General features: G+C 35.4%; 1 protein-coding gene across 4 annotated transcripts; it reads right to left on the bottom strand.

Annotated features, from left to right (window-relative positions):
* Positions 1–17,454: 17,454 nt before the first annotated feature.
* LOC111897987 (uncharacterized) lies at positions 17,455–22,098 on the bottom strand. 4 transcript variants are annotated; one of them, XM_042897911.2, is made up of 5 exons: positions 21,818–22,098; positions 21,621–21,704; positions 20,558–20,935; positions 19,296–20,076; positions 17,455–19,212 (listed from the first exon to the last, which is right to left on the bottom strand). In XM_042897911.2, exons 3-5 carry the CDS (start codon positions 20,767–20,769, stop codon positions 17,803–17,805), a joined length of 2,403 nt encoding a protein of 800 aa, XP_042753845.1. In that variant the 5' UTR covers positions 20,770–20,935; positions 21,621–21,704; positions 21,818–22,098; the 3' UTR covers positions 17,455–17,802. The 4 variants fall into 4 exon arrangements, with proteins under 4 accessions (XP_042753845.1, XP_023749704.1, XP_023749705.1 ...); XM_023893936.3 differs by having other exon boundaries at positions 21,621–22,098; XM_023893937.3 differs by lacking the exon at positions 21,621–21,704 and having other exon boundaries at positions 21,755–22,098.
* Positions 22,099–25,658: the final 3,560 nt, after the last annotated feature.

Below are 25,658 nucleotides of genomic sequence, written 5' to 3'. Positions count from 1 at the left end.
CAGATCGGGTGCTTTAAGCTCCTTGTCGAGAACATATTCTTTTTCCTCATACCGAGTGACCATCCTGATGTTCCTGATCCATTCCATAAAGTTGGATCCATCAAAGATGACTCTCCCACAAAGGTTCATGAGAGAGAAGGAGCCGGTAGGGTTTGAGCCAGAAGCAACATTGTTGGAAGACATCTGAAAAAGAAGAAAGACAAGTTTAGATTAGATATAAAGATAGTCCTTAATAAAACACCCAAATGTAATATTAAGGCTAGGACCCAACACAATATTTTATAACTTAGAAGAGGGATGTCGTAATCCAAGCTATAAAATATTTGAAGGTAGGTGAATGACGATTCACCAATTTCCACCATGAAAAACGAAATAAATTATTAGGTTTTAATTGGTTTTGAAAATCCTAAATTCTTTGAGATTCATTGAACTTTTCAATGGCATGTTTCAATCTCGAGTGTGGCCTTCAGGTTTTGTGACTGGGATGCCGAGGATCACAAAACAAGGTGTGAAGTAAGCATGCGAATTACTTGGCACCCTTAATATTTACCCCTCAATCGATGTGCCGGTTAACCAGGCGCGCTCCATCGATACTATGATCAACATTAAGTTATCATTTGCCTTCCTTGTTAAGTCCAAGTTAGTGTGTTGGTTAACCACACACGCTCCACTAATGACTTAATCAAAGTGCAAAGTGTAATTTCATGGTTTAGCACCTTATTCACATTTTCCTAAAGAAACATTTAGTTACTTTATATTCATCATACTTCTAATGAAGATTTAAAGTTCTTGTCTTACCCGTTCGGCTAACGACCCTCCACCGATCAAGGAAGTGGTGGGTGAGAATGGATACCCATTAAGCTGCCATTTTGTAGGCAGCAACCTTATACCCCCCCCCCCCCTCCCTTATAGACTGGTTTCGTGAATGAGGCCTACTAACGGTAAAACGACTTTTTCTTATATATATAATTATTATTAAACTTATAATATTATAAAGTATAAGGGTTGAATTTTAACTTTTAAAATTCTAGCGGTTGGAACTAATGTTTTTAGAGTGACTTTACATGTTCCAAAACTTGAGGGCAAGTTTTGTAACTCTACAAAATTTTTCATTTCATAACTTATGAGTTAATGGTTTAATAAAATGAGTGACTTTTCATTTTATGTAACCTATGTGTTTCTTTAATGGTCTTTAAAAGTGTGACTTTTGGTAATCTATAACTTGAGGACAAATTATGGATTCCATTAAAACACATAATTGATCAAGAATTAATCATTAACAATTTAGCAAGTAATTCCTATGATCTAACAATAACTCATAAGAACATGAATATCATATCAAAATTTCAAGAATCAAATGAAAACATATAAAACATGGAATTTTGATATTAGTCATTATAAATGGATTAGCATAACCATTACATCATCTAAAACAAGTTTTAAAACACCAAAACAGTTTAGGGTAATGCTTCTAGTCCATTTCCAGCAGCAAAAGTCGAAAAACTGCATTCTGGGGCTCCTACTTGTCGAGTGTATGAACCTACTCGACGAGTAGGATGAGTTTACTCATGGACTCGTCAAGTCCCCCAATGGACTCGGCGAGTTCATGCTGCAGAGTGCAGAAAAACTGAGTTTTTCACAATTTTGCATCAAGTATCAAACAAACAAGCCTAGACTCTGATACTACTGAAGGGTTTTGAGTATTCTAACACTCCTATGGTGTACATGCAACCCTAGAAACCTTGGATCTATGTTTTATCTATTATACATGCAAATTTGTTTTTCCAAGGTTCATAACCTATCCAGCATACATGGGGAACTTTTAAACATAAAAGATAGTAAGAAATACATACCTTTAGTTTCTTGAATTCCTTGAGAACCTTGTGAGCCTAGCACCTCAAGTGTCATGCCTCAAATGTCTCACACAACACCAAATACACTTGGAATAACCTTGAGAGAAATAGAACACTTCTAAAATCGGCTATGCCCTCTTGTTCTCACTAGTACCGATTTTGGTCTACAACATGTTGCTTATATAGTGTGTCATAATTAGGGTTACACCATGTAAACCCTAATTGACATGACTCTTCATTTATTGAATCCATGGGTACAAAAACACCATGGAGCATCCTATGGGTTTTAGCCCAACTTGATAATCCATGGAGCATTAGCCCACTATACAAGTATGGGTGATTTACACAATCAACCCATATATTTAATTAGTCTTCTTTTGATCACTTAATTAATTCCAAATTAATTCTTGACCAATACTAATTAAATAATATTATTAATATATTAGAACTTATAATATATTAATAAACCTTAAGTGTTATTTCTCTCATTTTAGTCTATCCAAATGCATGATGTCATGCAACCCAAATAGACTATGCTAATCGGGTTAAGTACATTCCAGAAATAGTTATGAACTTAGACACCTAATCCAACAGAACCTTCGGTGTCTCGGCCTTCACTGGCTGGCTCTCAGTAGCAAGCATAGAAGTAGGTGCAGATCCCTGGGCTGATCCCTGCACGAGTTGAGGGCACTCGGCCTTCCGGTGGCCGGTCTGGTTGCAAAGGAAGCAAACCGAGAATCCCTTGGGGCAATCCTTCGCCATGTGCCCCTCCTTGCCACATTTATAGCAAATCCCCAAATGGCAAGAACCCTCGTGACTCTTTCCACACTTGTTACAAGTGCGACCCTTCTGGCCCCCAACTCTGGTATCAGCGGGCTGGGCCCGCTTCGTCGCCGGCTGCGACTGCACTGGCCTTTAGTCCCTACCCCGGGACTCCTCCTCCTCCCTGGTCTGCAACTCAAGCTCAATCTCCCTCCTCCTGGCATTGGCATGAAGCTCGGCCAATGTCTTGTACGAAGAGTTCGCTATGAACTCTCATATATCCCTCCTCAGTATGCTCAAATATCGGCTCACACGTGCCTGCTCAGTGGACACGTGTTCAGGGCAAAACATCGCCTTCTCGTGGAACATCCTCAAAATCTCAGTCATTGACTCTATCTTCTGCTTGAGAGACAGAAACTCCTACGCCAAACGTTCCCTCTCCATCGGGGGAACATACTCGTCTCAGAAAATCTGAACAAACTTCTCCCATGTCACTGTAGCATGATCTGTAGTGGTATAACCAGTCGTCGCAAACTTCCACCAGTCCTTCGCTCCCAAGCGAAGCTGGTTCAACGCAAACTGAACTCTTAAGTGGTCGAGACATGAACACGTGTAAAAACACCCCTCGATATCAGAGAACCACCTCATCACAACGATCGGATCTTCCGTCCCATCGAACTCTGGTGGCTTCGTGTTGCTAAACTCCCGGAACAACAACGAATCACCCCCTGAGGCCTAGCAGTGGCGACAGCTGTAGTGGCCGTGACAGGAGCAGCCTCAGTGATAGCAGCATATCGCTCATCAAATGTCTGTATCAAGGTGGTCTTGATAGACCCAAATATCTCTGGATTCTCTGCTCGGATAGCTGTAGCCACCTCCTTGTGGATCATCCTCCGTATCTCCTCATCAGTACTCCCACTGTCCCTAGGATTGTGGCGAGTTCCCACCATGATGTCTCTGAAATACAACACAAAATTATCAGAGACTCGCTTGAGCATACTAACACTCGATCACTCGCCCCTACTTGTTTCTTAGCATCCTAAGGATTCTTACTTGGACTGCTCACTGATTCGGTGCTTCCAGTAGTACGCGCCTAATACTACCTTCCACACCCCATCAGTGTTTACCCTAAGTCCTCCTCCTCGGATCCCAATTACAAGTAATCTATGCCTCACAAGCTACTCTCACAGAAGACCTTCTCATTGGTTCGCTCCTGCTAAATACTCATACTCAAAACAAATCACTAATAGTAGAAATGACTAGGTTAAGGCATCACAAATCAGGCCACCCTAGTCCTAATATATGAATTACCTAGCCTATTCTCTAGCATGCATTACATCTCATAAAATATCTTGTAGCACAAAATGAGGGTATTTTGGGAAATCACTGCTCGGGATCTAGTTGATTGTACACACTGCTTCGGCTCGTTTTCTCTTAGACTCTATCTCATTTTAGAAAAAATTTGTCTCTTTTTGAAAATCTTTCTCAAATCCTCATTTTGAGTCCAAACACACCCGAGGGTGCATCCGAATCGCTCAAACCAAGGCTCTGATACCAACTTGTAATAACGTAAATTTTCAAACAATTTTTCTCATTTTTAAAACACAAAATAACTCATTTCATAATTCCCAAAATCACATATGTCTCAAATGTCAACAAAGAAAACACAATCCAAGAATCATAAAAACAATCTCTCGCCATTGTGTACAATCATGCCAGTGCCTTGTCGTGATCCTTGGAACTACCTGAAACACATAACACATAACACAGTAAGCATAAAGCTTAGTGAGTTTACCAAAATATCACATACAACACATTTGCCACTCAAGGCTATAACTCTGTAGGACCCTCCGGCCGATGTGTCTCAGTGGGACCCTCCGGTCCCACAACTCAGGTGGACCCTCTGGTCCCTCCACCCAGCAACTCAATATAATACACAATAAGCATATCACGGAACAAATAATAGGATATCTCAATACACAACACATACACATAAGACCCTCTGCTCACACATAAATTACCACTCAAGGTAAGTATAGTGAGAAGAATCACCTCGTAAGCTAGTAGTGAAGACCTCGCACTCGGAAATCTCGAACTCTACCCACCGGTCTAGCCTCTGCCTATCACATAATAATCATCCATAATTAATATTGGTCCTCAAGAAGCTAGACTCACCCTTCTACACTCACATAAGGGTAAAAGACCATTTAACCCCTCTATAGGCTCAATAGTTCACAACTTGACCAAACCCTAAAAGTCAACAAAAGTCAAAGGTAGGGAGTACGTTGCGCGTACTCGATCTCTACGTTGCGTCTACTCGGATGCCATGCAGGCATCGGGGATGCGCAGCCCCTACGCCGCACGTACTGGATTTATGCCCAGTGTACTCTCTAATTTCCTCATTCTCACTCATTTGGTCTTATATAGTTAAGACCTTGGCTCATCTCATAGATCCACACTCTCTAATAGCTCCTAACCCATAAAATCAGTGACTTTCAGCCTTTGCATGGCTGAAAAGGTCACCAACCTCAAAATATACACTCTTATGCCTCAAGGAAGCTCATAACTCATGCATGGAGTGATTTCAACATCCAAGATTGGATTTTTCTGAAATTACACTACTCATATGCTCAAAAAGGGTTGGTCCTAGTCTCTAGAGTTAAAGATCTCATCAAGACTCCACCTTTTTGAGACAAAACCCTAAAATACTAAATAAGACGTTCATAACAAAAGAGAGGCAAAGTCTAAAGCTTTATACCTCAACAAGAAGCTCCCTAGTCAGATTTGCTCGGATCTAGAAGCTTGGACTCCAACTCCTTCTTCTTCAAGGCCTCCTCTTCTTTTCAAAACCACACAAAAACTCTCAAGGCTTAAACACACACACACACAAGCACTAGAACGAGGTTAGGGCTCTCATAGGGTTTTCTCTTTGGGAATGGTGGCCAGGAATGAGGCCATCGTATCCCTTATATAGAGGACTCACCCTAAATTAGGTTTTGCACTCTGGGCCTAGTACGCCCAGCGTACCCATGGGTACGTGCAGCGTACTAGGTGGTCTCTGCTGATGTGTTTTAGCCATAAGAACATCCTATGTGCTCATGTAAACCCTAATGCTTGGATCTAGGTTTCTCTATTGTACATGCAATTCATCCAAGACTTTAAACCCTAGATCTAGCATGTGATAATCAATATTAACATAAGAATGGGGTTTAGATCTTACCTTAATTGTTATGTAGCAATAACAATCTCAAATCCTCCTTGTAATGGCTTTAGAAAGCTTAGAGTCACAAGTATCACTCCTCTAATGGCTCACAAACACCAAGAGCAAGAGGATGAAGAATGAGAAGAGAGGAGGCACCCAAAAACGTGTTGAAACCCTAAGGAATCAGTTAGTTACGTTTTTAGTGCCCTAGGGTTCCTTAAATATGTGAGTCTATTAGGGTTATCTAACAAGGAAACCCTAATTTGACTGCTTAGGCCCTAAGCAGCCCATTGACTCCCTCCTTAGAGGCCTTGGACGATTTCTAATGGGCTTCCCCATAGAATTCATCCACTCCATCCTTTATGGAGTCCATTAGCCAGATATTCAACTATCACACAATTGACAGTTCTAGTCTCTTAAGTTTAATTAATATCTTTTAGCCACAAAATTAATTCTTAATTAATTATTGACTAATATTAATTAAACAATATGATTTCTCCTTTAATATATTATTCTCATAATATATTAATAAATCATAATTAATCCTCTCTCTCCATAATTCATCCTATCAAGTTGCTTTGGTGAAGGCAACCCAAAAGGACCATGCACCATCGGGTCAAGTACATACCAAAATAGTTATGGACTTACACACTAATCCAATAGTCTCCCACTTGGATAAGTCTAATAACTATTCTGCGTATGACTTCAGATCCTGATCTGCAATCGTAGCTTTCAAAAGCCGTTGTCAACTCTGATCTTATCAGATACGCGTCCTTTAGATAAGGGATCATATATACCTCCATTCTACATATCGTATAGACTGAGACATGGATTTAAATCATTCTCTCTGTCTATGTGTTGTTTCCCGATTTCCGATTTACGACGACTGACAACAGACTACAAGTGAACACATCAACTTAGTCTCGGCTTGGCCAAGTGCTTAGGTGTCATCACTAAATCATCAAGGGGCCCACAAATATCGCTTTTATCCCGCTTTGGGTAAAAGGAACAGATAAACTTTGACTCAATGCTCGCTGGCACTCACTCACCGAATCACACACAACAATACGTTTTTATAACACCAAGTTACTGGTGCGTTTACATATTATCAATGTGTAACCGACTCGTAAGATACAACTCACACATCTCGGTTTCAAGAATATAAGATGGTATCGTCTCACCAATCACTCTTGATAAAATCCATGATGTGATCCAAGTGAGCGTGGGTTTAATCCAATGCTCAAATCATATTCATAAGCACTCATGAACGTTGCAGCAAACATTTACTTCTATCTAATACACTTTAGACAATCCACACACCAATTCACGACAGTCTTCATTCATACCTACTTCCAACATATGAATGACTGTGGACCGTTTGAATATGAAGAGAATTGTTATCGAGATTTACGAAAGCAAATATGATTTGAGTGATTGAAAAGTAAGAAAATGAAGAGTAAATATTAATCAGATCTTATATTGATGAAGACTGATTACAGAATAAGCAGAAAGGATATTTGCGTTTCTGAAAAGTTATCCTCTACTTCTATCATCAGTCCCTATTTATAGAGAACCTGAGTGTACAAAAAATATACTAAGTCTAAACAATACACTTCGTACAAAATTGACTTAGTAAAATAACATAAAGATGCGAAACTAAACAAATACACAATTCGACTTTTACAATTTTTCTTCTACAGAATAATTTGATTATTCTGAAATAATTTAATTATTCAGGAAGTCAAAACATGCAAAGTGAAACACAAGGATAATACTAATCCCATATGGCCCCAAAATCTGGGTATAAATAAAACATTTTATTTAATCACCATATTAATTACTCATTATTTGTTGTTTCGGGTAATCAACTTCTTACTTGAATTATAACAACAATTGTCCCATGCTCTTAGCATGCACACTATCTTTACCTATGGTCCTTACTTTGTGAAATAGTATAATTGAATAACATTTTCAATCACACTCATTTCATAATTCCTAATCCATTAGTTAAAATTCTCGCCACTACTAGAATATGTTAGATTCTAATATTTTATGCAACGGTCATTTCGTAATGTCACGGCAGAAAAGTCACCATGACTCGGCCAACGAAATTACAAAATGCTCTATTGGAGATTGTTACAAGACAATTCCATAGTCATGAAGTCTCATATCCAAAGTACATTCCTTTGAACATCCTTCTTGCATAAAAGTTTCTAATCTAGACATTGATTCTCGATATCCAACTCCCAATATGGAAATATTTCCATATTTTCCATATGACAACTCATTCTAAATAGAATCTTATCTATTCATAATAAAGTCAATATGGTCCATCCATGATTATACTTTCAACTGTCCACAAGTGACCAATCCTTAGCGAAACTTAGATTGTCCTTGGCAGTTGTTTAATTATTTTAGTCAAAACCGGTTCTATTTCCTTTTTCCCTCTAAATGCCCCAGACATTTGGAAAATTTTAGAACGGTCGAATATTATAGCATATGCAATTGATCCTATACCCGAAGCGTATGGGATGCAATTCATAATAAAAAATATGACACTTTACCAGTTTCTTACTATAATATCGTCATAATATTTCTATTTGTCGTGTTCTCAAAATTCAAACTATGAAGAGGGATGCCGTAATCATAATCGTATTTTGAGAATGCAAATAATAAATATACACTTGACTAAATACAATTAAATTTCTCGATCTAAGCTTTTAGATTGAAAACGAAGTATAACATTCTCTCCCTTAATTATAGCAAAAACATCTCTTCAACCCCTACAACCTTGCAAAGTGAAACTTTTATTTTTCTATAATTAATATTGCCAACTTGCAATACTTAAATAATAATCATGCTCCCACTAACATGATGATTATATTCATTCCAGCATAACCCTTATGCTCCCACTAGCTTTGACACGTATTTAGAAACCAGCTAAACGTCTAGAAATCAATACTTATTGACTTCCAAAGTTTATTGTTTCTAATACGATATGCTTCGATAAGCCTTTATCTAAGCTTCTCAAAATCACACACCTTTCCTTAGACAGCTCATATGTGTGTCTAAACTAATTCAGAACGTATCTTACTAAGTCCTAAATGTTCAGACTAATTGCCAAATCTGTCAATTCGAACTATGAAAAGGGATGTCGTAATCATAATCGAATTGGAGAATGCAATTTACATAGTTGCTATCTCCTTAAAATCTCTCTTAGTGAAAGCGTTTCCTCATAATCATTTTCATGAAGGAGAGAAACCTTATGACACTTATATTTTATGGTGTATGTGTTCCTATCCATGTGAATTTGCCATTACCATAATCGAAAGATAATGTTTGTGGCAAATTCAAACTCTTATGGACAGAACTTGTTCATTCTTAATTTCTTGCCATCAAGGGTCCCACCATTGCTTCCAAGTTATCTAGCAGCTCGCCTATGTCAGTCAATGTACTTTCATTAAACAAGGTGTTTACCCTTATGCAACCTATTGAGAACTCGTAGAACTCATATTCATAATCACTCAGCTGGATTGCACAGAAATAAAAAATTTCAACACGATAGATTACAAACCCCAATTCGTGCGCTAGTGTTTAATAATAGGTTTACTCTTGATTAGTTCTTGAAACTTTTCAAGATCATTTAGACTTCCACTGGCCTCTTGACATATAATATTCTCTTATGAAGAAACATTTCTTCACAAAACAAATATCCAACAGTTAGTGTGTGTGTATATCAAGACATTACACACATTTGGTTTTAGTTGGTCTTTGTCTTCTCCATGACATCACAACAATCAATTTTAAACGTGCAAGAGTTGGAAAAGCAATTTTCTACTTCACATTTGATGAGTGTGTGTTACTCAATTCACAATCTTGGAATACGATTCTAAGACTTGATTTTGGAACGAAGTATGACTCATCCTTTTTATTTAACCATTTCAACAATTTTTGATTCCTCTTCTTAGCCATACTAGTGCACTAAGATGTCCTTAGAGGATCAATTGTGATATGGTTCTTAATCATTAAGATGATCATAAAACCGATACAAAAGTACTTTCCCTTCTTCTTAAATTGGAGAAAATTTTATCTTTCTGCCTAATTGATTCTTCTTATTCGTTTTACCATTCATTGAAACTTTTCAATGATTCAGAATTCTACTTAATCTTGTAAGCATAACCATATTTACTAGACTTTTAGTAGATTATGACAAATAATTTTATTGTTATTTGTGGTGGACTTGACTGGTGCACATCATTGTGTTCTATTCCTTTAGTCCTTTACTTAACTCGCATACTTGTGTGATCAAGGAATTAGTCTTAATTTCCTAAGTACCAAGATTTCCATACATCACATGATTCAAATCATATGATTCCAAGTTTCTGTCCAATTGAAACTTGGGTGATGGGAATCTTTCCTTACTTAGAAAATTTTGACACTACCATAAATAACATAACTAAGAATCACATCCATTTATAGAAATACACAAACATCAATTTTTCACAACGATTTCATTGCAAGGATATACATAAATAAGATAAATCAAAATTTTATTTTATTCATAAAAGTAGCGGAAAACATGTCCTTACAATGCAAAATCAACTAAAAAACTATGTAATCAAATATTACTAACAACTCTATCATAACTTTCTAAGCTCAAAATCTGATCTTCGAATCCATGCGATCGTGATCCATTTCTTCGTGATCAGACTCGTCTTGCTCTTCCATCAAGCTTCCTCTCTTTTCACTGATCCTGCAAAACATTCAAATGTAATCTTATCACATTATGTATTAAGAATCAATGAATAGGAACTTAATGGAGTTAGATAGTGGATTTTACCTGAAGTAGAGCCAAACGTCTTGACTCTCCCATCTCTTAGATCTCTCGGGTAGATAGGGCAGCTTCATCTCCAATGCCCCTTCTCTTGGCAATACAAGCAAATTGACTCTTTTGCAACAACACACAGAAATACTTCAGACTTTGCCTTTCTCTTATGATCAAACTTTTCGACCATGGCATGCCTTTCGTTGCCATTGCCTATATCCATAGAGGTCTGGAAGGCAGATTCACCAATCAACTTTGCTTTTCCAGTGCGCCAAACCATTGCTGATTAAGCAGCAATAAGCAAATAGGTGAGATCGATGAGGGTCACGTCGTGGTCTATCATGCAGTACTCTCTTACGAACTCACTATATGATTCAGGAAGTGACTGAAGAACCCAGTCAACAACCAGCTCCTCACAGACAACGGATCCCAACATTCTTAACCTATCAATGTGTGACTTCATCTCTAAGACGTATGCACACACTGACTTTCCTTCGTCATGTTTACTTGCCAAAAGGGCTTGAGTGAGCTTGAACTTTTCAAGCCTTTGAACTTGTGGGTTAGGGAGAACAATAGGAGGAGGTGGATGAAGTAAAGCATGATCTCGTGTTCCTCGATCGAATCGTGGAATATCATCTTCATGTGGAAAGCTTGTTCCACGGGATTTAGGAAGACCATAGCTGTCATACTTTGACATCTACAAAACGGGAGAAAAATTCAAGTTAGTTGATTGATTGAGTCCTTAATAAATCACCCAAATGAGATATTAAGGCTATGACCCATCATAATACTCTACAACTTGGGAGGGGGATGCCGTAACCCAAATTGTAGAATATTTGAAGGTAAGTGAATGACGATTCACTAATTTTCCACCATTAAAAACGAAAAAGAGATTAGGTTTTAAATGTATTGAAAAACTCCTAGATCCTTTGAGATTCATTGACTTTTCAATGACATGTTTAAATCTCGATATGCCCCTCGATTTGTGACTGGGATGCCGAGGATCACAAAACAGGGTGTGAATAACCATGCAAACTAACATGGTACCCCCAATGTTACAGTCACCTATTCGATGTGCCGGTTAACCACACACACTCCACCGAACTATGACAAACACTGAGTCACCCTTTGCAACCTTTTCTTAGAACCATTTAGTGTGTCGGTTAACCACACACGCTCCACTAACGTCTTCGCAAGGGTACAAAGTGTAATTTCATGGAATTGCATCAAATTCACTTTTGCCTAAACTAACTAAGATTGGGGATCTTGTATAAAACATTTAGTTACTTTATACTTCATTATACTTTTAATGGAAAGGGTTTGCCCTATCCTACCCGTTCGGCTAACGACCCTCCACCAATCAAGGAAGCGGTGGGTGAAAGTGGACACCCATTAAACGGCCATTTTATAGGCCATAATCGTATACCCCCCACCCCCCTCTTATAGATCGACTTCATGAATGAGGTCTACTAACGGTAAGACTAGCAGTTTAAGTTATACATATATAATATTAGACTTTTAATGTTATATATAGTATAAGGGTGTATTTTACACTTTTAAAATACTAGGTGGTCTAATTTAATAAATTATACTTTTAATTTAATTAAATATAAACCATATCACTATGGATTTATTAACTCTCTTTTAATTATACACTTAATTAATTTAATAAAACCATAAGGGTGCAATTTGAACTTTTTCAAAACTTAGAGTTTTAGAATTTAACATTTTTTAAAATTAAACTTTTTAATTAAAATTTAAATTCCAAAACTTGAGGGCAAGTTTTGAATCATTTCAAATCATTAGGGTTTAGAATTTAAATATTTCAAAATCAAACCTTTTAATCAAAAATTTAAATTCCAAAACTTGAGGGCAAGTTTTGAAACTTTTCAAAACTATCTAGATCAAAAAAAAAAAAACAAACAAATAAGGCAATTAAACAATTAATTGGTGATTATATAGTTTTGATCTAATCCAATTTCATGCAAGATAATTGACCAAATAATTCAAATAATTTAACATTTATCAAATAAGGTAACAATTATATAATTAGATTTTATTTTGAGAAGGATGATCATAAGGAATCAATAAAAATCGTATTTTATTAATTTGAATCAATTATGGCAATTATCCTAAGTCAAAATAGGCAGAAATCCCGAAAATCCGCCTGTCTGACAGCTAAACTCATCGAGTCCACTTTGGAACTCGTCGAGTTCATCCAACTCGTGGAGTTTTTCATGGAACTCGGCGAGTTCATCAGACAGAAAGCATGAAAATCGATTTTAAAGCTTGAACAAATAAACAAGACATCAATACAATAGAAACCAATCATGTCTCTAATACCACGGATGAGTTTTAGCCATAAGAAGATCATATGTGCTCATGCAAACCCTAATGCTTGGATCTAGGTTTCTCTATTGTACATGCAATTCATCCAAGACTTTAAACCCTAGATCTAGCATGTGATAATCAATATTAACATAAGAATTGGGTTTAGATCGTACCTTGATTGTTATGTAGCAATAACAATCTCAAATCCTCCTTGTAATGGCTTTAGAAAGCTTAGAGTCACAAGTGTCACTCCTCTAATGGCTCACAAACACCAAGAGCAAGAGGATGAAGAATGAGAAGAGAGGAGGCACCCAAAAACGTGTTGAAACCCTAAGGAATCAGTTAGTTACGTTTTTGGTGCCCTAGGGTTCCTTAAATATGTGAGGCTATTAGGGTTATCTAACAAGGAAACCCTAATTTGATTACTTAGGCCTTAAGCAGCCCATTGACTCCCTCCTTAGAGGCCTTGGACGATTTCTAACGGGTTTCCCCATAGAATTCGTCCACTCCATCCTCTATGGAGTCCATTAGCCCAATATTCAACTATCACACAATTAACAGTTCTAGTCCCTTAAGTTTAATTAATATCTTTTAGCCACAAAATTAATTCTTAATTAATTATTGAATAATATTAATTAAACAATATGATTTCTCCTTTAATATATTATTCTCATAATATATTAATAAATCATAATTAATCCTCTCTCTCCATAATTCATCCTATCAAGTTGTTTTGGTGAAGGCAACCCAAAAGGACCATGCACCATCGGGTCAAGTACATACCAAAATAGTTATCGACTTAGATACTAATCCAACATCTGCGTCACATGCATGTTGATGAGTATGCTAAGCGTACACCTCAGGTATGCCCCGCGTACTTATTTTTCACTCTTTTTATAATAAGGGCCAAAATAGACAATAACTCAAAAAATCAAGGTTCACAAGATATACCTGGACTCGGGATGTTACAATTTTTTTGTTTAAGGGACACTTTTTTGCTCTTTGTTATGCCTTTTCTGATCAGACATACAATTATTGTGTTTTTTGTTAACTTTCTGTTATTAGTTGTTGATATAGCACTTCTTAAAACTGGTTACATTTTATATAAATCTATATTTATGTGGTAAAATAATTATAAATTAATACAAAATCGTCGCTTACATCACGCCTTGAAAAACGTCATGGTTCGCCATGACTCGTAAAGTTTGAGATTTGGCATTACCGCCACGCCATGCCTCACACTTTTAGAACCTTGATGGGTTGTGTACCTTATGAATCAGGTGAGTATCGTATTTGTAGTCGAGATGCGGGAACGATGACTTCTTCCTCTACCGAGCATGTATGAAGTCTTATCGTATTAATGGCTTTATAAACCGAAGGTATACCAGTGTGTCCTTTTTAGTTGTTTAACAGTTGTTCTTTGAGAGTCAAAGGATCTATCAAACGTCACTTGTGATACATTCTGCGTTGTTAGTTCCAATGTTCTTTGGTACTTAAATGTGAGTTTCCGTATTTAATCGTTATCTCTAAGTGTCAGATTGCTCTTAATCGGGGTGTGCTACCTTGGTTCGGTTATTTTCGATTGGCAGCCTATGGTTCGGCCATCTTTATGGAAATCTTTGTTGGTGAAGGTATGTTTGTGATCTTGGGTTGTATACCCTATTAGTTAGTGTTATTGAATGTTTTGAATTTTTACTTGGTATCGTTATTATTTATGAAATTTTATTTGCTATTAGTATGCTAATTAAAAAAATACAATCTAGATCTATTTATATTGATGTCATTACTAACCAATTACAAAATATAATAAGATTTAGAAAAACAAAAGTAAGTGATGACTTTGTTTCAAGAATAAATAATACTAAAACTGTTTAGATATGGATGTTGAACCTATATTTCCATTACCACGTGTTTTATTATAAGTAATACAATCATTTGAAGAGTAATTTAAAGTTCATCTTTTATGATGTTGTGGATTCAATCGTTGTTTCTTTAAATACAGTTTTTAAACAATTAAAGTGTTTTAAAAGTATTTTTGAAATTTTATATGATTGAAAGAATTTAAAGTCATGAAAATGAATTTAAAAATGTTGTATAAAGTTTACAGCTAGCTTTTCTAATAGAAACAATTCTAATAACATTGTTTCTATGTGGATTCAAATGATATTTTTTCTATTAAAAATACTGCAAATGACACTGCCTAATAATATAGAGTATGCGATTGAAATTTTAGAATTTTTTAAATCTACTAATTGTTTTTACCCGAATGTTTTTATTGCATATAAAATTTTATTAACTATCTTGCAACTGTTGAATCTGCAGAGAGAAGTTTTTCAAAGTTAATGTTATTAAGAAATTACTTAAAGTTACTGATATTACAATAAAGATTGAAAGACTTTGTTATTCTTTGCATAGAGAAAGATATGTTAGACAAGACTTCACGGAGATATTTTATTAATAATTTTGCATTTGAAAAAGCTAGAAAAATACTTTTATATTAATATTTGGATTTTTAAAATCAATAATATTATATTTAGAAGTTAATAGAAGTAAATTTTTTAAGAGTTAACCGCAAATTTGGTCTTGTTATATGCAAAAAAAAAAAAAAAAAAAAACATTATGGATGGATGGAGTCAAAAATGTTTTCAACTTGGATAGGTCCAAAAGCATAATTTTTTGTGTTTTTGGTCTTTAGAAAAGTTGAAAGGACTATTTTGCTCTTTAAATTTATTTTTATATTTTTCTTAATATTTGAATAATTAAAAAAAATAAAGAAAATACCCAACCCAACCCACCCTCCCCTCTCTTTTTTCTATCTCTTTGATTCCTTCGGTGTTTTTCTTCAATCACCTTTCTCATGCAAATCAAACATATCATACACACATACATATGTGGTGGGGCTCCGATGATTTCAAATCCACCAAAGATGGAATTGTTACTTGAATATCTATTCATTAGTAGTGAAACACGATCCAAATTATTTACAAAAATAACCGAATAGGCTAATACGCCCCCACCTCCCCTCCCTCCCACTCTATCTGATCATCTTCTCCATCCTATATTTCTTCCCACAACTCAAACCACAAACACTCCACACTACATAAATATTGGAAATTAGAACGTGTTTTGATTCTCCAAAGCTCAATCCTAATCAAGACCATCGGAACCATATGCTTTGTTAACATCAAGAAGACTTGATCAAAGAATGAGAATTTTACATGTTTGCTACCAAATAACATAGTAAATTTTAGGCCTGTCAAATCGGGCCGTCGTGTCGTGTTTTTGTCTGACACGACACGACACGATAAGGTTTTTTTGTAACACGAACACGAAACGATGTCACGTTTTTTTTTCTCTTACACGAAAACGAACCAATTAAAAAACGACAACACAAACCGACACGACAAAGATAATATTACATAACTATTATTTTATTTAATTCATATTTAATCATATATAACACGATAAAAACGACAAACACGAAAAACACGACAAACACATGCTCAATCGTGTCAACTTCGTATGGATTTGTAAACACGAACACGAACACGACACGACATCGTGTTTTTAATACTTGACACGAACACGACACGAAAACGAATTCGAATTTTGATTTCGTCCCGATTTCGTTTCGTGTCGTGTATTTTTGTCGTGTCGTGTGATAAATTGACACCCCTAGTAAATTTCAACCAACCAAAGCCCAACTCAAAGTCAAAATCAAACCTAATTTCAACCACAACCGGAGGAGAAAAGGGAAGAATTCGTGTCATTGTTGTTGTAGGTAAAGAGTGAACGATAGTAGCAATAAAGAAACTCCAATTGCATCAAGACATAAAAATATATTGTCTAGATTCTCTTTTTATATCAAAACCATCAGGTTGAATCTAATGTTATAGAAAATCATCGTAATCATAGTGTAATATACCAAAACTAATGGATGGAAATACATATAATCAAGTACTTTAGCAAATGTATCATATTATTTTATCGATGTCGATCCTTACAAATCAAGCGTTATTTGCTGTTTATGATAATTAAAAATATATATACGCATATTTAATTAGAGGGTGTTTGGGATTTCATCTAAAAACTCTTTTTTAACTTATTGACTTTTTGAAAAGTTAATAAGCTAAAAAAAATGTTTGGATAATTAATAAGGACTTTTTAAAATGACTTTTCTTTTAGCCTTTGAAAATGAGTTTTGAAAAAGTTACAATTTGTGACTTCTTGAAATGACTTATGACTTATTAGAATAAAAACAAGCAAAAGTCAATAAGTTAGCCAAACACTTTTTAACTTATTGACTTATTGACTTTTGCCACTAAAAAACTTATTCAAACACTTTTTTAAAAACTACTTTTCCCACGTTCATAAGTCAATAAGTGCATTTGCATAAAAGTCTTTTTAAACTTCAAAATGAAATCCCAAACACCCTCTTAATATACTCGCGACACACAATACATTTCAATTACCAAGAAATATATTCTCTAGATTCTCTTTTTATATTAGTCAAGATATCAAAACACAAAATATCCAAATCCAATCCATAATCGAACATATTCATATCTGTATCTATACAAACAGATCCAAATATGAATATATACCATCGAATCTAATCCATATATCTGATCCATTATGCATGACTTGTTTTTCACATCTTGTCAAACCATGCAAGAACTTTTAAAGATGAGGTTCCTTCATATAGCTTTAAGTAAGTAAGTAAGGCTAGTCAAAGTCTTGTAATCAAATCACACTAACTTTCAGAAACAAGAAAAAAAATGTAACGATTGAAAACTCATCTGTAAACTTTTCCATCATCAAGTTTTTAGTCATGAGAAGCTAGGAGGATAGTATGAAGTAGAAGAAGATCTGATATTTGGTATGAAACCCAATGAAGATCCATGAGAAGTTGGATGTAAAATGCTTGAAGAACCATTTTGATTATGGTTAAAGATAAGTGGATGTTGATGTTGATGTTGATGATGAGTCATTGAAATCGAGCAAGAAGGAGGTCTAAATTGGTCAACAATATGATCATTTGTGTTGACCACAGTCAAATTTTTCCCCATTAGCCTGAGAACAGGTGCAGTGACAACAGATTCACAGTCTTTATAAACTGGAATCTTTATTGATTCATTCCTTGAAACAACTGATTCTCGAGGATATGAAGAAATATTTTTAGGAAACACAGCTTCTTTTCTAGAACAACAGCAATGGTGATCATTCTTGAATCCAGAAGAAGAAGAAGCCATGGGAGTAGATTTCTTATCAAACATAACATCTGTGTAACATAGATTGGGATCTTGTAGGGAAGTGAATCTTGGAAAGAATTTGTCATCAGATCTTATGAAGCTGGGACTTGAGATGGTTGAATTTGGAGATTCAGACATGAAGTCCATGTTTATCATATGATCATGATGTTGATGATGATGATGAGGATGATGATATTCAGTTGACTGAAGTCTACTTATTGTAGTGGTCAAAGATGAATTATTGGGTTGAAGTTGTTCAGAAATTATATCTCCACCAGGGCTAGGAGGGAGGAAGGATCCAGGTGGGCCCGGGATAGGTATTGTATCGACTTCTTGAAAGTAATTTTCTTGCTTTTCAATAGCATCATCCATGTCATCATCTTCAATGTTATGAATGTTTTCCATGGATTCCTGCAACTCAAATTTTGAAAACTCGTCATCTAATGAGTTTCTCAAACCCATAAAACTTCCTTGAAATGGGATTTCGGTTCTAATGGATTCTAAAGAATCCACATCTGAACTTTTGGAAGTAATTGATTTTTTCTTTTTGACTTCAAAAACATTCTCCATTTCAAAAGACGAGTTTTTGCTCATGTCTTCTTCTTCTTCTTCGATTCTTGATTTGTGTTTCAAAGAATCTTGAAATGGGTCATCATTTTCATTCGATTTCTTGAGGTGTAAAGATTTCCTTTTCAAATTAATCTTGGATCCTGAATTGTTTTCTTGAGTGGATAACAATAGATTCGGGTTCAAAGATGCAAACTTTATCCCTTTTGTCAATTTTGTTCTTGCTTTCTTGCTATAATGTAAAGAAGACATATTATCAGAAGACTTATCACTTTCTGAATGCAACATTCCATTTTTTCCATTCAGCTTCTTTACAAGAACAGTTCTCTTAGAACAAGCCCATGGTGGCCTTGTAATGACCAAATTGTTGATCAACTGCTTATCTACTTTACCTTTCATGGATTCTTCAATCTTGTTTTCCTGTTTATCAAGGATCTAAAAGTCATTTATATGAAGAAAAAAACTACATGTAAAAAGGTAAAAACAAGATTGAAGAATCTAACCTTAGAAACATCAGAGTGAGGCTTTAGAGAGCTCAACTTTTTGCTCTTAGGGGTAAGGTTCAAACTTTTTTGCACATAAACTTTCTTTTTCTTCTTCTCCATGACAATTTTACTCCCTTTTTGTAACTTTCGAGCTTCTAAAGTTACAATTTCTGGCATTGACAAGATCCGAACTTTTGTGCCATTTGTGTCAATGTAAACAGCACCTTCATGATCTTGATTGAAAGCTTTTTCCTCTTCTTCTTGACACTCAAATTCTTGATCAGGAAAACTCGAATTAGTAGCCCAATTTGTACCATTTCTTCTATCAAGCTCTTCCACAGTGCATTGTGGAGCAGTTTTGTAGATTTCCACCATTAACCTTGTTTTCCTAGGTTTGATCCTATGTTTCACCATTATCTTAGAAGGATTTGGATTCACACTCCATGAAATATTTGACTTTGACTCCTCAGATAGACACCTGTCAATGTGTGCGTTTAAAGTGGTGTTTGAAGATGATGAAAAAGTCTTGCAAACTGGACAAATTTTAGAAGCCATTGTAGTCTCTGAGACAATGAAATTAACTAAACGATCCATTGGATGATCATCTTTTGATTTGCAATTAAAACTTGTTGTGATTTCTTCATTGTTGATAGATGAATTATTCCTCAGTGAATCAAGAGACTCGAAAGGTGGCAAGAAATTCTTCACACCATAATCCAAACATAGTTGCAAACTTTTACTAGAAAACGGCCAATTACAGGTGATATTATCGTTGCATCTTGAACCAAAAACATAATCTCTGCAAAACGATTCTAGAATCAGGTATCATATGAACTGTAATCTAGCATATCATATGTCGAAAAATGAAGAAGAAGCAAAATTCATGAACTTATGAGAAAATCTATAAAAACACAGAAGGAAATTTGACAAACTGGGGCATAAAATGACATCTATGAACGTTGATGATCAAGAAATATTGGTATTGCTCCTTTCGATTGAGATTGAGGTGGGAAATTGAGGAAGGAATTAACGCGCATTTATGAGGGAAAAATGTCGAACGTGAAAACCCATCTTGATAAGGGTAAAATCAAAGGCCAATGAGAAGAATTTGATGTTTTCATGAAATTCGAGCCAAAGTACGTACTTACTACTGACTAAAGAGAGCCTGAATCATACAAATTAATCACCGATTAACACGGATCTGATACAGTAAAAGATGTCTTCAAGTAAATACAGTCAAAAGAAAAGCAATTATTAAGTACGATCGATTTGATTTTCACCTTATAGAGAAATTGGGAAGTCGGTTGTTGGTGTCATCAAGATATGCATCAGTAAGCTTCAGCAGATCTATGTCAGAAACAGAAACAGAAGCAGGAGCTTTCTCGCCATTATTGATCTTGAGATCATGAGAAATTTGGTGTTGCTGTTGATGATGATTATGATAATCAGATGATGAAGGATCTGGTGGTGGATGATCATCAATGGATATCATCTGCTACAGATTATCTTCTGTCTTCTTGTGCTGTCTTAAACAGTCACAAGAACTCTCCTCTATCTTTCTCTCTCTAGAACTTCAAATCAAGCATCCCAAATATCTGATTAAAAGCATTCGCTTAGTTTAGATAAAAGCAATCATTTTTGTCATCATGTAGTAGAGCCTGCGAAAACATGTGAAGATCATGAAAAAAGATTAGAGATCAGAAGTGTGTTTACCAAAAGTACTGGTAGTAGTAGATAAGACCATATTTTATGTGATGTTGAAGCATCAAAGAACTGCTTTTTATTTTATTTTATGTAAATCCGATTGAACAAGGAAAGAACAAGAATAGTATCAGCATCCACAAGTAAAGACGAACTTAAAGATGAAAAAGAACTTGAAAAACTGTTATTTTATGTGGGTCTTACGGGTTTTATGCAGAAAAAGTAAGTTCCCAAATTTAACAATTAATTCTTCATAACCAGAACCCATTAGCTTTAACATCAATTCAGAACAAAAGAAACAGAAATCAAGATGGGGGGTTTTACAGATTTGGATTTTTATCAAGAATCTTGGGATAAAAAGATTTGTGGGTATGCATAAAATCGAGTCAAGATCCACACATCATGATTTTAATTTGGGTGCTATCAAGAAGAAAATAGACGAAATTAAAGCGAGATTATCCGATCTTTGGGTCATGTAAGTGAGCAGTAGAACACGACAATATAGAATCATCAAAAAGCATAAATAAAACGCAGTATTTTGATGATTGAAAGAACAATTTAAAGCTCAAATCACTAGAGGAAAACCACAAAGAATCATGTAGAAGAGATCATAAAATCATAAACAAAAAAACTTCGATCAACCTGAACTAATTCACTGAATGACTCCTTTTTTGATAGACATTTGCTTCATATATACACAAAGACGAAATCTTGAAGTGAAACCTTCTATCACAAAGAAGTTAGAGATAGAAAAGATTTAGCAGAAGAAAACGAACCCATGAAAGAAAGTGTGAAAGAAACAAACAAATTCAGATGAGCTAAGAGCGCATCATTCGCACCACTTCGTATGAAGCTTCTTTTGGTAAATTGGGAGGAAATACAACGGAAAAAGAAGGGAAATGATAGAAATTAAAATAAGCAAGAGGAGCGATTCATGCTTGAGTAGAAGAAAATAGCACCCTATCAAACGGAAGCATCGAGATTATCTCTCCAACAAAAAGAAATTTTGTACAACTGATTCATCTCCTACACATGAATGTGTGTTCTGTGTGTGAGAGAGAAAAGCGCAGAGAGAGAGAGAATGTGTGTTTCAAAGAGAGAGAGAAAGGTGTTATGGGGACTCTACAAAGCTGTCTAATCTTATACCTGCCCTACAACGCATTATTTTCTACGTATTTTTAAACCTTTTGAAAAGATTTTAGACTAAATTCCAGGAATGGTCCTTGTGCTTTTAGATATTTCCTTCAAACGGTTTTAATAAAATTTTGCTTGCATTAATGGTTTTTGGTAATGGATTTTGCATAGCGACCATGACCAACTTTGTTAAGTAAGTAAAGGGGTTATATATTTTTGGGATAATGACTTAGGAGGGTAATAATGTTTTCCGTTTGTTTATATTAGGTCTCTGACGTATTTTTTTTTATGTATTACACCATTATGGTTGTTATAACTGATTAGAAATAATTTTTTTTATTGGTTTCTTCCTGTTAAAAGGACTATTTGTAAACGGTTATAATAACTTTAATGGTGTAATACGCACAAAAAATACGTAGGGACCTAAAATGGACAAATAGGAAACGTTATTACCCTCCTAGGATTTTTAGTATTTATTATTTTGAATATATATTTTAAAGATTTTTAGTATTTATTTTCATATGTGTATTTCATATAAAGTTGTTGAAATTAAAAAGAATAAAAAGTAGAAATGTTTGGATTGGATTGGATTTTGTAACCACATCATCCAGTTAACCTCTAGCAAAGAGCTAGAGAGAAGAACAAATTAAGGTCGGATTGGATTTTGTAACCGCATCACGGATAGATGAAAACAAAGGAAGGTCCAAATGAAGCCAATGCCCAACCCGACTCCAAACCTGATAAGCAACCGAAAACTACAACAACAAATGCTTCACACTTTCTTGAGAATTATGACACACAGGACACAATAAGGAATCTATCACCACCCTCCTTTCCACAAGTTTAGCTCTTACCAGAATGCGATCCAAAAGCACACACCATAAAAAATGTTAATTTTAATAGGGACAAAACAGTTGCACCTAGTAGGCATAGTACCCATAGAAAGCGTCATATCATTAACCAAATTCTGTGCTGATTTACCAGTAAAGATACCCGACGATTCAAGCTCCCCAGACCACTTATCCGACATTTCCCCTATGCGAATAGGATTTAATATCTCCACAAGATAATCAAATTGGGTCGATTCAGCCTCTCCTCTAATCCCCCGACGCCAATGAAAATTCCATCCCCCTTAATCCCATCCCCCACTACTCTATACATGGAATTAGAAGGAATACAACCATTCTCATGGAGATGATTAATGGATCCTACAATCTTTTGCCAAACACCCTCTCCAGTTCCTATTCTCGAATCGTCCGAAAAACCACCACCTTCCCCATGACAAAATTTGACAATTTTAATCCAAAAAGCTTCCTTGTCATTAAGAAACCGCCACTTCCATTTATAAAGAAGGTCGAGGTTAAAAGCATCCAAACTACCAACACCAAGACGTACAAGTTTCTTTTAAAAAGTAAAAATTTACTATAGGGGTTTATAGTTTCATACAGGGATAATGACTTAGGAGGGTAATAACGTTTCCCGTTTGTCCATATTAGGTCCCTAACGTATTTTTTGTGTATATTACACCATTAAGGTTGTTATAATTGTTTAGAAATAATCAACTTTATCGATTTCTTCCTGTTAAAAGGACTATTTGTAAACAGTTATCATAACCTTAATGGTGTAATATGCACAAAAAATACGTTAGGGACCTAAAGTGGACAAACATGAAATGTTATTACCCTCCTAAGTCATTATCTTAATATGTTTTAAAGACATAATACACCCTTCATTTTGCAAGGACTATTTTTAAACTTTGTCTATTTTAAGGTAATCTTCAAAAATTATACATTGAGAAAATTAATAATAATTTTTGAGTCAAAATTGTTAATGACTTTTCATTTTATGACTAAAAAGTTTATCTAACAACTAAAAAATCACTAAATCATACCCGAGTCAAATATGTAAGTGGTTTCGGTAAGATGTTCGTTTAGATTGATTGGTTTGACCAAATCCGATCAATTAAATTTAAATAAATTTCGGTTTCCAAAATATGAATTCGAATAGTCCAAACTAAATTCAAATCAATATGATGCAACCAAACTATGGAGGTGTTTGGGATTTCTTTTAGAATGATTTTTTACTTTTAAATTTTCCAGAAAGCCAAAAAGTGTTTGGGTAATAAAAAAATTCTTTTGAAAATGACTTTTTACATAGAAGAAAATAAGGGGTTTCTAAAAGTCACAAAAACCTTACTTTTTGTTGTTTTACATGTAAAAGTTAAACCAAAAGTCATTTTACTCGCTTTTTGTTAATCTATAACGACCTAAAAATCAAGGGTAAAAATTTTATTTTTATTATAGTTAAAACACAGATATCTTTTAAATCCAAGCATTCCAAAAACATTGTTAATTAAAACATTTATCAGAGTTCATCCCAAAGTCACATATTGCAGAAAACACGGGTGTGTGCGCTGCGATCAAGCCGGACTCTTCCTTTCCAAACCAATGATACCAGAAACCATAAACAAAACTGTAAATACGAAGCTTAGTGAGTTCACCAAAGCATACCCCACATAATCCACATAACCATATAATCCATATCAATCACATAAGACATATCATTCATATAAGCCATATCAATCACGTGAGCCATATCAATCGTGTGAGTCATATCATTCACATAATCCATACATATAAACATATAAGGATGCCCTGGACACCCTCCAGGGTCTTACTCCAGGATGCCATGGGCACCCCCACATGGTCTTACACCTATGTGTCATGAGCACCCCCATGGTCTTACTTAGAATGTCATTGGCACCCCTACATAGTCTTATAACCAAGTGTAATGGATACCCCCATGGTCTTTACCTGGAATGCCATGGGCACCCCCACATGGTCTTATAACCAAGTGACATGGGCACCCCCATGGTCTTTACCCAGAATGTCATGGGCACCCCCACATGGTCTTATAACCAAGTGTCATGGGCACCCCCATGGTCTTTACCTGGAATGTCATGGGCACCCCCATATGGTCTTATAGCCAAGTGTCATGGGCACCCCCAATGGTCTTTCATGCAATACCATAGAAACAACTAGCATACCACATAACATATAACCAACTAGTATACCACATATCACTACATCAACTAGTGTACCACATATCACAAAATGGGTCAACCTTGGTGCCTTCGACCCATTGGTATGGTGAGGAGACTCACCTTACACGGCCGAAGTCCTGCGGATAAAACTCTAGTTGTTGGTTGACAGATTCCCGAACTGTCAACATCAAAACTGTCACACCCCGAAAACCAGGATGGCGGAAACGTTCCGAGGTGGAGGACGTCATGTTTAGCATCACAACCATTGTACAATAGCAATCATAGTAACACAACCGTTACAATGAATATATATATATATATATATATATATATATATATATATATATATATATATATATATATATATATATATATATATATGAAAAGTGTTTACATCAATCTGAAACTTGTTTTAATTACTCCAAAAGTATATAGAATATAAAAACATGACTCTTATTGCTCTGGCTCCTCTAAATCCAAGAAGTACTTGTCTACCGATTCCC

Source organism: Lactuca sativa, chromosome 9 (assembly GCF_002870075.4).
Source record: "Lactuca sativa cultivar Salinas chromosome 9, Lsat_Salinas_v11, whole genome shotgun sequence".
Taxonomy (NCBI): domain Eukaryota; kingdom Viridiplantae; phylum Streptophyta; class Magnoliopsida; order Asterales; family Asteraceae; genus Lactuca; species Lactuca sativa.
This window is presented reverse-complemented; position numbering and strand designations above follow the sequence as displayed.